Genomic DNA, 12871 nt, shown 5'->3' on the forward strand with positions numbered 1-12871 from the left:
TTTATTTCAGTGTTTAAAGCGTTAGCCAGAAGCGTCCACTTGAAATCTCCGATCAAGAATTTTCAGCCCATTATATGGCTCCTCAGAGCATTTGCACCGTAAGTATGTTTTGCCCGTTGCATGGGAATTAAATGAGAGAAATTGTGGAATTTTTTAAGGGCTCTTCCTCAAAGTACAAGCTGTAGTTATAAAATAATTTTTACTCTTAAAGAGCGGTCTAACATTGGAGACGAAGAAAAGATATATTATCAAACCCGCACTACTATGGCTGTAGTGAACTGCGCCAGGTGCTTTACCTCAAAACAACTGAGTTTAGGGAGCATTGCACCATGAGAGGTCGCATTCTATAAATCGTGAGATCAACCCAAATGAGGCGAAATAAATGCGACATAAACATGATCATTTTCGTGTCCGATTGATACAATTGGGTTAGGGTAAATTATGTCCTCTTCAAGTGTGATTTTGAGAGTCTATGAGCAATTTCTGTCAACGTCGTTTATTCTCGTGGGTTATGTTAAATGTGCCTGATACATGATTCTGACCGAGTTTATGATTTTTTGGACGAATTAAAAAACAGGGTAACAGTGTTCCACGAAAGAGATCTTAAAAGCTGTTGAATTTTTTTTTTCATTTAGTTTTCGTCATTATTGTTTTCCTCAATGTTTGTCATCCGGAGAAGAGTTTTTTTTTCACCAATTGAGGTTATGTCATACCGGAACAAAAATTTTTTTTGTTTCTTTAATTTAGTCTGTTCTGCTTGAGGTATTCATTCACTTTTGCAGCTTAATATTTTCTCTTGTTGCCTTTATCACTTATTTTCTTCATTAATTAAAAACAATTAGTTTCGCAATGATCGTGTATATTGAATTTGCGTTAATTCATTAAAAGGTTGATAAAAAAAATTAAAGATATCACTAAGTTGACCCTAATTATTTTCAATGTCAAGTGAAAGATCAAATTTATCCTCCTGGGATATAATTTGTCCAAGGAAACGAATTTTTTAAAATTGAATTTCAACTACCGGTAAGTAGTTATTCATTTAGCTCCATGCTTGTGCATGCTTCGTGGTTTTGTCCTGCTAATGGTGGAATATAATTTTACAGCTGTGTAAAACTTTATAGAGGGTATAGACGGAATCACTATTCTATATTTCATTTCAAGCTAGTTTACCCATATTTGTATTTGCGCCTTTTTTGGTTTGTTTTTTTCCTCGGAGAGTGATTTTCCACCATATAAAACATTCATTGAACTATTCACTATTCTGGTTGTCATTTGGAACAATGTATGATTGCGTCGAACGCTCTGCAATTGTATTGTTATAGATTTGTTATACCTTTAGATTTGTTATAGATTTGCGCCATTTAATATCTATCTTGCCGCCATCTAGGTATAATTTAAGGCGCAACGATGACTCTGCAGCTTTATTAACTTTCCCGAAGATAATATCCAAGAAGACCCTGGCAGATAGATCGTTTAGTTGTGCCGCCCCTAGACTTTGGAATTCGCTTCCTACCACAATAAGATCTATTTCCAGTTTAGATATTTTTAAAATTAGACTTAAAACTTTTTTATTTAATAGGGCGTTTAATTAGTTCTATAGTTTTTATAATTGAATTGCATTATTTTAGAATTGTAATTTTGAACTTCTATTTTAATTTCTAATTTAATATTTATTGTAAGGCGCAGTTGAATATTTTTATAGAAACTGCGCGGTATAAATTTAAATTTAATAATAATAATAATAAATTGTTCTCTATAGATTTTTGTGTAAACATTAGTTTTATAAATGGCCTCTTCCTGTACCATATTGAATTTCCCCGCAGCTTTTCATTAAATCTCATGAAAATAATGGATTTAACGAACGTAATTAAATTTTCAGCTCGAAATATGGCAGTTACCATGGTCTGGTGGTTGTTTCATTTGCATAGTTTTCGCAACAGGGCTTTGGTTCCGCTACGCTTCTGTTGTGATCACTCATCTCGAAATAAGCATGACAAGTCGATGGTGTGTTGGAGTTATCAACAAAGGAAAAGTGTCGTGGAGATTTGAGGCTGCTTAATTTTTCTACCTTACTTTCAGGTAGGCCTTACATGACAAATTTGACTCTACCGACAAAGTATTCATTCTAGAAGACTAAGATACGACGTGAGGTTAAAAAACTTTGTCATATCAGTGTTAGGTTTCTGTTCATCTGTGATGTGTTCTTATCTCGGCCAATATGTTTCACTTATATTTACAAGAACCAACCTTTAAGATCTTAAGAATGAACGACTTATCGGAAAGTTTCGTAAGGAAACTGTTGTCGGTACAGGATGTAGCTGTGAATAAACCCAGTAGGCTAGGACAATTTTTAGTTAATCGTCCTCAAAAAACACCGTATGCGTGAGTGCTGTGGTGCATGAACCATTTGATATCTTTCACTTGGCAGCACTCACGCAATGGAGTCACAGCTACAATGAATTTAAATCCTCTTATCTTTCAGCATAATCAAGAAGTAAAAGGTTATCTTTTTTAAGGTTTTTCTCCAAGTGAAGATTACCATGGCTGAATCGAACAGAACAGTCAATACAGTTTATAAAGTTTGGTCGATAAATGGCAGTGAGTTTATCGTCGCCCTGATTTTACTAGGTAAGAGGTGGTATCCAAGCCAAAAAAACAAAATATATATATATATATAGTTCGAAATGACTAAAATGAAACACGCATGATTCTCTGTAACTCTGAGTTTCGTGATTACGCACTCGTCAGACAGATTTAAATCTGTCTGACGAGTGCGTAAGCACGAAACTCAGAGTTACAGGGAATCATGCGTGTTTCATTTTAGTCGTTTCGAACTGTATTTCGCTCTACACTCATGTATATCGAGCACTTTCCAACAGCATTTGCTACAATTTCCCACAATTATATATATATATATATATTATATATATTTAAATATATATATATACCTTGCTAACTGCTCATACAAAGCTCTCAATGCAAAACTTATTATCACAAACAAAACTTCACTATTCTGTTCGTGATTTCGCTAGATTCTATACGATGAAAACTGAGTATTATCTGCTTATAAGATAAATCTACATGAATTTCCGTTTGAGTATTCCAAATATTTTCAGCACGAATTGAAACCCGAAAAGGCTGATTAACGACAATGTGAAGTCCGAATCCAGAGACTTTCTGTCTCTGAGATATCTATTTCGCCTTAAGGAGCATAATCTTTCCAAGGAAATTTAATTTATTTGCGAAGACATCTAGAGGATTTCTGCCTGCTGGGGAGAGTAGGAGTAATCTAGACAGATTATAGCCCTGCTAATTAAGCTTGATTAAGAAAAGATTAACCCCCTTTTCAGGGTATATCTCACTGTTCTAAAGAAAAACCTCCATATCCCTGCTGAGGGTATAACCGTTAGCAATATTCAGAGGTTTATAACATCATAAAAAAACTGAGTGGATTCTAACGCAGGTGTTCTATTATGTTTGTAAAATCGGACTAAGGTATGAGACATTTTGGCTTCGCTTCCTTTTTTGAATCAAATTTAGTGTCCTTCAGGTGGTAGAGAGCAGTTTAAGATAGAAGAACTGAGAGCTTGCCTTACCAAGATTGCAACACCTCCAGAATCTCAAGATGTATTTTCGATGTGTCTATGGCTTCGCCACGCTTCACCATGGTGATCCTTTCAGCTTAAATTTAAAAAAATTAATCCAATTAAATCCATTGTAAGTGTCTATATGTCTTACGCGCCGAGTTTGAGATCCGCATCGTAAATTAAGGACCGAGTTTTTTCATATTGACTTGTGGCCCAAATACATCAAGAATCCTAAAATTATAGCACAAACGGAGGAAAAGGACGGTAAGATATTTATCTCACATTTCTTACGAGTGTCTCACATTGTTTAACGGGTCGAAGACTCTTCGAAATGTCGTGAGGCGTCACTTAAAGTCAGCAATCACTCTCCAGCCATCATTCGGGTCGATTTCAAGAATTGAAGAATAATAATCATGAATGCTTTTTTCCTAATCGTCTCTATAGCCTTTTTGAGCCCCTACAGGTCTTTCTAAGTTAAGCTTATGACGTCGCTATATGCGTTAACAATATAATTTCCTTTATGTAGTCGTCAGGTTCTAATGACGTTAAATGTTTTAATGACGTCAACTCTCGATGTGGATATTAAGCTATGAATTTGGTAATAACATCTTTAATACGGTCGTCAAATTGTTATTAACGTCGTCGAGTCAACGACGTCGTTAATTCCCTTATCATCTTAAGTTTGTATACGATGTCGATAACTTACAGCACGCAATAAATTTTCGATAAAGTTTATGACAACGTTAATATCATGGAATCATTTACTCCTTGTCTGTATTTTGACTCGTCCTACGGGCTCATCAAAATACGCGGCTCAACTCGCAAAAATACTCAGTGATACTACACACCAAAATGATTGGTAAGATATGCAAATATAATAGATTGTCCAGTTTCAAGCTCTCATATGTCAAGATTGGCTGAGAAAAGAAACAAAGATCCACACACTCATGTTATATCCATAATCATCTTGTAATCCTTGCAATTATTTCATCATGCACATGTTTCTAATGATCCTGTGCTCTATCTCCCTCTTTGAACAGCTGCTGTGCAAATTTTGGTCTCCGGTAGTCATTTTTTTCAGCTTTGTCCCCTACCTACTTTTCATTTCCGCAAAGAAGCATTAGAAAATTTTTTTGTTTTAGCTCGTGTAGACTCTCGAAGCCCTCAAAACAGCAGTCTATAGTAAGGTCATTTCAACACATCGCACTGGTCTCTGACTCGTAACATTCTATTCCTGAAGAAAATAGGTATGTTGGTTTATCGATCTCTGGGCAATGATTCCAAAACCTTACTGGTACAACAATTTTTCTCCGGACTATCATAAATTTCCTATCAATGTATAAAAATCCCAACATGTACACAGCTCATGTTGTCCTTCATGTGTGGATCCTCGTGTGATCCTATGCAACTCGCAGCACTGTATTTACTTATCACAAGTTTCACAAAAATTCAGTCAATTTTTATTGCTAGTCAAAGGACTTTAAGAGCAATTTGGAATGAAAAAAAAGTACAGGTAAGCGTTGCATAGACCAATGCTGTTAAGGAAAGATGTTACGAGCTTGGGATTGTGTAGTCTGATCGTGGAAGGGTGACTGACGTTTCGACAAGCTGAGCAGCTCAGGTTGTCCACACAAACAGTCATAGTCAAAGGTAAGGTCTTTTCAGGAAATGATCAACTGTAACTCCGAGGGTTCAAACCACTTTCTCACTGCTGCTGTTATGGAAATTAATGTACAGGTTATACCTAAACTATAGCGTTTTAAAATTTTCCTCAGACAACTTGTGCGACTGATAACCCTTTTTATGTGACCCGCGCACTTTTTGTTAACACTTCTCTAATAAATGATCTATTTTTTCTTTCTTGAAGGAATCATCTCACTGGTTGGTTTATTCGGTAACTCTATAGTTGCTTCTATTATTGTTTCAAGTCGACGGCGCGGTCGGCGGTCGGCCGTGCAGTTGTTTCTCCTTCACCTGGCGATTTCAGACTTGCTTGTATGTATAGTGTGCATACCACTGACTATATGGATCAATTTCTACTATCCAGAACAGGACAAACCAGGAGCTGGTGCGGTGTGTAAGATAGCACGATACGTCCAGGTAAGAACATTTTCAAGGTTTAGCTTGTTATACAAGCATTCATTTAACGAGTCAGCGGGGAAAACCCATTCATGGAATCATTATTCAGGTAACAAATTATCAGACATAGTCCCTGCTATCGACAAAGCGCGCGAATCTATTTTCATTTACACTAGAGATCATTGATATGCGCTAAACTAGACCACTTTTTCGCAAATCAGTGGGACTATTGTTCGCATTCCACTTGTTCTAGTATGGTCTCATAGGTTGAGCAAAAAACATAAAGAATTAAATACCGTCATATTATTAACCAGCCATAAAGAAAGGGAATAGATATACTTTCTCCACTAGACTCTTCTAAACAATTTTACGATTATAACAATAACAGAAAGCAAACTTTAGTATCTTTAAAGAATTTGATTCAAAATAAATATCAGTCTCCCTCTTTTTTCTCTTTTTAATTTTAATTAATATGATGTCAAAAAGATGTACCAAATAAGCGCTATTAACCATTGCAGGCGCATTTTTTCTTTTAGTTTCTCGCGCCATCCAGCTCTATCTGTTTACTAACTGTGATCAGCATTGATCGTTACTACTCTCTGGTTCGTCCATTGCAAGCGATGAAAACTTGGCTCCGCCCTAAAGTTCTAATCAGTGCGGGATGGATCTACGGAGGCAGCATTTTCCTTCCCACGTTCTACTTCGCTGACACCGAGGATATCCAATCAGGAAACGAAACGTTTTGGTATTGCCGTACCATTCCTAACAACACAACAGCCGGTTTCATCTACCTGTTGTTCCTTTCCATCTTTGGATTCGGTATTCAGTTAATCACTATAATTGTGTTGTACAGTCGCGTGGGAAAGGCAGTGTGGAGCCGAGAAAGAAAAATTTCTCGCTCTGGAACACTGTCTAGGGCTACTTCAGAATCGCTGGACAAAACAAGAAAACGCGTCACTAAGATGCTTTTAATTGTCGTTATATGCTTTCTCCTCTGTTGGGCGCCGTTTGTCATATACACTGGCTTCATTGAGAGATCAGTTGCCCCATTCCCTAATCCAGCCGATACTGTACGAGTTATTACCTATGGCTTTGGGCTTTTCAATTCAGTTTGCAATCCATTCATCTACTTTTTTAACAGCCCAAATTTTCGGAGAGATTCTCTACGCAAAGTTTGTTTGGAAGTCATAGATGCAATTGGACAAGATGAAAACAAGGCCCACCGCTCAGACAGCACAACAAGGAGTTCAGTCGTGGCAAGTAAACCAGACTCGGTTGTGGGGCCAACCGAAATAAACGGTTCACAACAAAATGGCATTGACAACGATGTGCGTGATAACCAGACTCACGATACCAGACTTTAAAACGTGGACCCGTTCGCTATCTGTGACCAGATCTGACTTGTACAGTGAGCTGGAAAATACAGGTTTTCCAGCAGCTAAAAGTTGAGACAGGAATGAAATCTATGATAAGAGATTTTCTAGAATCCTGACGTTGTGTGGTGTCAGTGATATATTATTCAGTGAGGATCAAGTAAGTTACTTAGGTGATTAGATAGATGCGCTCTTTTCGGTCGAGAATTATACCACAGTCTAGTTATGATCCTATCAAGCACAGTAATGATTACTAATTTTCAAAATCGAAGTAGGGACAAATGAAAATTTATGAATTGCATCTAGTTCCAATTGAGTAATTATACTAACACAGTCAATGGATGTTGTCGTATAATCAATTACTAAACTCAGTTTCACAACAGAATAAGGTGCTGTAAATCAGAAATTTATTACTCGCTTGAAATTTGCACGTATATGTATTATTTTAAACTGTTTATGACATTACTCAGTCAACTGTCATGGAAATCGCGAAGGAAAGAAATAACAAGCTTCGTTGTAAAACAGGGAGAGACGCCTTAGATATTACCTGAGCTGCTGTGGAAGCAATATGAAATTCTCGACTCTATCAAACGCGAGATCATTAATGCATCAATGAGTTTTTCTAATCGAGATAATCTCATGAGTCTTAGTCAAAAAGCCTCCGTCGCATTATAATATGATTCTGATTATGTAAAAAAATGAATATATTCTCGCTGTGTATGATACGCTGCTAATTCAAAATATATGATCCAGTCAATAAAGAAAAATTTTCAGAGTACTTTCTCGTTGTGTAGAGATCTAATATTTTGTTCTCTCTTATGGTAGTCACCTCCTTATAAAGCAATCTTCATTAAGCTTGAGGATATATATTACTTGTGTTACTTAGTTCGATTATGCGTGCTTTTGAAAAGGAACCTTCTGAAGTGCAGTAATAATATCTAATCAGAAAAGAAAAGGCTGCATCATAGCTAACATTTCTCTTAGATTTTTCTTAATTTTCTCAATTTTTATTACTCTTGATGTAAGTGTCTTCGTCTCGAGCGTATAGAAAAATTTCCTGTACGATGATCGTAGCGTTACTAAATGTTCAGTTTTTTAACTGAACTAGTCAATCTAGAAGTAAGTTACTTCTAGATTGACTTCAGTTACTTCTGAACTTGCTATGATTTTTTTTTTAACAAATGAAGTTGCCATAGCAACTATATAACTTTTTAAAAGCACTCACGATTTCAGCTTCATTCGCATGTAATTCAGAAACAAGTTCGGTGAACTAAAATGAAAAAAGCCTATCGAGATTCACATTTCCGTAAAGTCTGAAGCCCTCACCGACCCCAGTTTTTAGTAACAGGAACATTTAAGTCATTTGTGTTTTTAAGAGGCTGTAGAGCTGATTTGACAATCTTTGATGTCGCGAAAGATTCCTTGGGAACTCACACAGCCTAGTTGCACCCAAACTGAGATGATCTGGGGACGAGAGTGTTGGAACCGCCTGGCAGATCGGCTGCTGATGCGGAAAAATATATCATAGTGGAAGTCTTGTCAGAGCTGAAAATGGGAGGTTCTCAATCTAACTTACCTCCCCGTCCTCTTGGTTTTGAATATATGTGTATAGCTATTCGCCACCCCGATAAAATTCGTGTCATTCATGGTACAGATCGCGAAATTAGCATCCTCCGTCAAACCATCCAAGAAACATGGCTTCGAGGAATCCAAAGAGAATCATTCCTTCTTAATGGAGCTCATGAATTCAAGTTGAATGGATATCCATTTTCTCTGAATATTTCATCCGGCGATGCCGTACTTTCCCGGACAATGGCTGGTGCTGTCCTTCACAGACTATATTGTGATGGATGGAAGCTGCTGGCTTCTAGTGACTTGACCAGAACAACAGATCTTACTACGTGGATCTTTAAGAAAATATCGATTACACTGTTGTCCTCCCAGCCATTCGTGGTTGTGGGCCTCAGCAGCACTGATACTTTAATGATACTCAATGCACCTGCCGAACTCCATCAAACTTTCAAAGACATAGTCGACAAATCATGGCCATTTGGAATCCAAAGGTGGTCGTATGAGAATTTTGTGTTATTTATCAAGTTGAAAGGAACGCCTTGGCATCCAGACGGAGAGGAAACAGTTCATTCAAGAGTGCTTCTGCAAACGCTTGTCACTGATCTGTATGTGAGGCAATGGAGATTGTACGGAAATTCCAACCTTAAAAGTGGTACCAACACCTTCTTCTTTGAACACGACCCAAGCATTGCTTTAGGGCAGCCCTGCCCACCACACTTCACCATAAGCCTCAACAAGTACGACACCTTGAGGTTGATTGGAATTCCAGACAGCTTGACTTCTGCTGTACGTGATGTCATCCAAACCAACTGGCCAAGAGGTATTCAGGAAGAGTCACGCTACTCTTTGAGCTGGCAGTTTAAGCTGCGTGGAAACCCTTGGTGGGCTTCAGGTGAAGAGGCAGTAATTTCGAGGTATCTAATACTGAAAATAATTGAAGCAATGCAGGCATATGGATGGAGCATTGTCACTAGTATTGACAGCTCAAGGAAATTGTCAGATAAGAGTTCCCTTCTTTTCAGACAGTCACAGCCAAGGCAGGCTCCAGTTTTCTGTATAAGTTTGAATGAGACAGACAAACTGCGACTAATAAATGCACCTGAAGACATTGCAAAGGTAAGAGCATAAATAATGCAAATCATTTTTTAGAAGACTTGTTTCAACCTCTCTTGCAAGCCCTTCCCCATTTAGCACTTTGAGAGTCTATCATTAATCTCCTCTTTGTGATGAGCCCAACTCTTCCCTCCTGCCCATAAACAAAAACTTGATCCAAAATAAAAACACAGGAGAAATAGTTCTGTTAAGTAGATATGGTATAGCTTTACATTAAGTAATATTACAACATGATCTGCAGGTTGTGGATGATTTTCTCTTTTTTATTGGTACAACTAGATGCGTTACTGTGTGCACTCAGGCTTCTCCATGTAATTAAACTTGGTTTGCAGAAATAAATGTATCTGGCAGTAGTCTGCCAGTGCCCAACAACAAAGCTATTGAAATATTATCAATTGAATTGATAACGTAAATTAGCCTCTGTAAAGAGCTTAAAAGCTTTCATTTCCAGCGTTAGCCCTACTTGACATAGGGCTAAGGCTTTACTTTGCATAGTGTGATCTTATGTCTTCTCTCACCTTTATTTTCACCATCGAATCGTTCTCTACATTTCCCGTTTAGTTAGTAGTTTTGTCTAGGATATCACAATCATCAATTGTCAAGATAACAACAGTCTCTGCATAGCTATCTACATACTATTTTCACTTCTGTGTTAATTGGGTACAGTTTTTCATAATGTTAAAATATTCGACAGTATCAGTTCTGGCAGTTATAGATGATCCTTTGAGTGCTTCAAACTCCATAGGTGGCTTACTAAATCAGTAAGACTGCTCAATAAAAGATTCACTTGAAAGAGTTTGCTCTTAGGACTCTCATAGTGTCTCTTGTATCTTCGAGAAGACTTTTGTATTTACGGGGAAAACTCCTTTGCATTTCAAAAGTGCAATAATGATCCTGTAAGTGTATTGGACTACAATAAAGACAGATAGCTTCACTTCACTTTCTTTCTTTTTTTTATTTCCTATGGAGGCCCAATTCAAACATGATTGAAAAACTGTTAAACATCACAAAATAATGCTTTTATAACTTTCTTTCCATGTTGATGTTTAGAAATGTCAAGATGTGATTTATGCACAGTACGCCCTTGGTATTCAGAGAGTGCAGCGCTATGGAAATAGTCTTGAATTTAAACTACTGGGTAATCCTTGGGGAGATGGAATTAGTGGACATGATGGAATCCATGGCAGAAGTCTGATATGCCACTTGGTCCATGTACTGGCAAACCACCATTGGAAGCTTGTCACATCAGCAGATGTGTCAGCAAAGTATGTCCACCGCGACAAAGCTCCTGATTATCCAATAGATGTGGACAGCTTATTCTTCACTTTTGACCCAACAGCTGTACAGTCATCAGCACCAGCACCACCGTACTTTCAGGGGTATTCTCAACCATTTGCACAGCCTTCTCCTTCATATGGCTTTCTTCAGCAAAATGCTCCTCCACCTTATGACCCACCAGCCTATGGTGCACAGTTTTCTTAAATTCTTAAAAGGCTCAGAGGCTAATATGGAACATTTAAGTTCATGTAGGTGTGTTTAAAACCCCACTTTTCTTTGAATATGGAACAAATCTCTTGATCTCCCATACATTTCACTTTATCTCTCTTAGATAAGATTGTGTGAATTTGGATGATTTTCAATGAAAGAAAACAATTGAAATTTAGTTGAAAAGGTCTCCAGTCTCCAGTTCCCTAAATCATTTAAGAAAATGTTTTTAACACACCAATTTTCTTGTTAAAGTAGTGGTATTGAAGATAAGGTTGATTTATGAATCAAGCTTTAAGTGACAAAATAAATCACACTTTTATGATATTAGGGAGATAATGGACAATAGAAAGAAGGATAATATTTATATCAAGCTTAAAGCAGAAGGTTTATTGTTGAGTTAGAGGCACAAAAAATCTTAGAAACCGTGTTATCTGATAAAATAATGTAGCAGTAGAAATTGTTTGATATTTGAATTTATACGTTTCCTCAAAGTTACATTAAGGTTGTATCTATTTCCTGCTGAGGGAATTCCATGCATTTGTTCCCTTACAGTTCGTTAAATATACTATTGATAGCGGAGCTCGTAGAGCGTAGCCCCATAATTATACAAAGTAGTAGTAACCCATCAAGCCGAAAAAATTTGGATGTACGACCGTACAAGGTGCTACTTTTTTCATGCGTGGTCAACTGTACCGCGGGCACGCCAACGCCACGGCTTTGTTTAGTTGTCCAGTGGTCAGTGCACTGGGCTCCGAGTCGGACGACCCGGGTTCTAGTCTTGGCTGGGGCAAGGCGTTGTGCCCTCGAGACGTACGGGGAAAAAAATGCGAGCTCCGGTTTTAGGCTTGGTTAAATATATACATTAGCTAATACTTGCATAAGGAAAGTACAGTGTAATACAATTGATGTTTTACATTTCTTATATTATAATTGTGGATGTTAACTATTGTCCTAGAAAATGTATCAAATAGGAAGGCATTTTCTTGTTGTGTTTTTTTATCATAAAAATTGTAGTATGTAATAGGTCTGGAGCTAAATTATCATCAAATACATGGTTAGTTAGGTGGCGTCATTTTTTTTCTGTGGGCTATCGATTTAGGTATTCTGTTGGCGAGTAGGAGCAAAGAACATGTGTGCATGTAAACAAGCATTCTTAACAGGCCATTTGTTCATTTGTCCTCAATTTACCGGTCTCTAGTCAACCTACCTTTGTCCTGCCAATATTTCCATCTTTTCCACATGACAACGACAGGCTGAATTTAAAATAAAGCCTTTGTAGGTTCTCGATCCAAATCAGACCAAGAAACATTTTGGAAGCAACTCCGAAGTGAGGGTTTCACCCTCTGACCGTGAGATGCCGATAAAGGCATTTTACTTTAAACATTAGAGACTAAAAGAGGAGGCCTGTGCTGCAACCACCACGTTTTACGGTGATGACGCCTCAGAAACTCAAAAGCGTTGTGCTGCCCAGATGTTGAAAACCTGCCCCCAATACCAGGCCTGAACAAGTAATTTCTCGCACCCGTTTTGAATTCGCTTTCAGAAAGTTAGCCGCTGTTGTGGGGATCTATTACGCTTTGTTAGAGCGTTATAATACTCGCATCAGTGTTGAAGAAAGCTACTCATTGTGGAAGCTTTTCTTCCTCTTCAGGGTGGACG

The 12871-nt window shown here is 37.6% G+C and overlaps 2 protein-coding genes across 5 annotated transcripts; both read left to right on the forward strand.

The window, feature by feature from the left end:
- The first annotated feature begins 1884 nt into the window (after positions 1 to 1884).
- Positions 1885 to 7830, forward strand: LOC131773932 (pyroglutamylated RF-amide peptide receptor). 4 transcript variants are annotated; one of them, XM_059089908.2, is made up of 4 exons: positions 1885 to 2150; positions 2483 to 2628; positions 5455 to 5687; positions 6203 to 7830. In XM_059089908.2, exons 2-4 carry the CDS (start codon positions 2541 to 2543, stop codon positions 7028 to 7030), a joined length of 1149 nt encoding a protein of 382 aa, XP_058945891.2. In that variant the 5' UTR covers positions 1885 to 2150; positions 2483 to 2540; the 3' UTR covers positions 7031 to 7830. The 4 variants fall into 4 exon arrangements, with proteins under 4 accessions (XP_058945891.2, XP_058945890.2, XP_058945889.2 ...); XM_059089907.2 differs by having other exon boundaries at positions 2517 to 2628; XM_059089906.2 differs by having other exon boundaries at positions 1885 to 2079.
- Positions 7831 to 8465: 635 nt separating this feature from the next.
- Positions 8466 to 12155, forward strand: LOC131773924 (uncharacterized). Its single transcript, XM_059089894.2, has 2 exons — positions 8466 to 9727; positions 10775 to 12155. The coding sequence occupies exons 1-2, from the start codon at positions 8591 to 8593 to the stop codon at positions 11204 to 11206; spliced, it is 1569 nt and encodes a 522-aa protein (XP_058945877.2). The 5' UTR covers positions 8466 to 8590; the 3' UTR covers positions 11207 to 12155.
- The last annotated feature ends 716 nt before the right edge of the window (positions 12156 to 12871 follow it).

This window comes from Pocillopora verrucosa, chromosome 9, assembly GCF_036669915.1.
Source record: "Pocillopora verrucosa isolate sample1 chromosome 9, ASM3666991v2, whole genome shotgun sequence".
NCBI classification, from domain to species: domain Eukaryota; kingdom Metazoa; phylum Cnidaria; class Anthozoa; order Scleractinia; family Pocilloporidae; genus Pocillopora; species Pocillopora verrucosa.

Bases quoted from the DNA above. Each gene is read 5' to 3' on its own strand.
- LOC131773932 (XM_059089908.2), top strand. From the start codon at position 2,541: ATGGCTGAATCGAACAGAACAGTCAATACAGTTTATAAAGTTTGGTCG. The intron at 2,629-5,454 runs GTAAGAGGTGGT...TCTTTCTTGAAG, and splicing joins CGTCGCCCTGATTTTACTAG to GAATCATCTCACTGGTTGGT. The intron at 5,688-6,202 runs GTAAGAACATTT...TTTTTCTTTTAG, and splicing joins AGATAGCACGATACGTCCAG to TTTCTCGCGCCATCCAGCTC.
- LOC131773924 (XM_059089894.2), top strand. From the start codon at position 8,591: ATGGGAGGTTCTCAATCTAACTTACCTCCCCGTCCTCTTGGTTTTGAA. The intron at 9,728-10,774 runs GTAAGAGCATAA...GTTGATGTTTAG, and splicing joins CACCTGAAGACATTGCAAAG to AAATGTCAAGATGTGATTTA.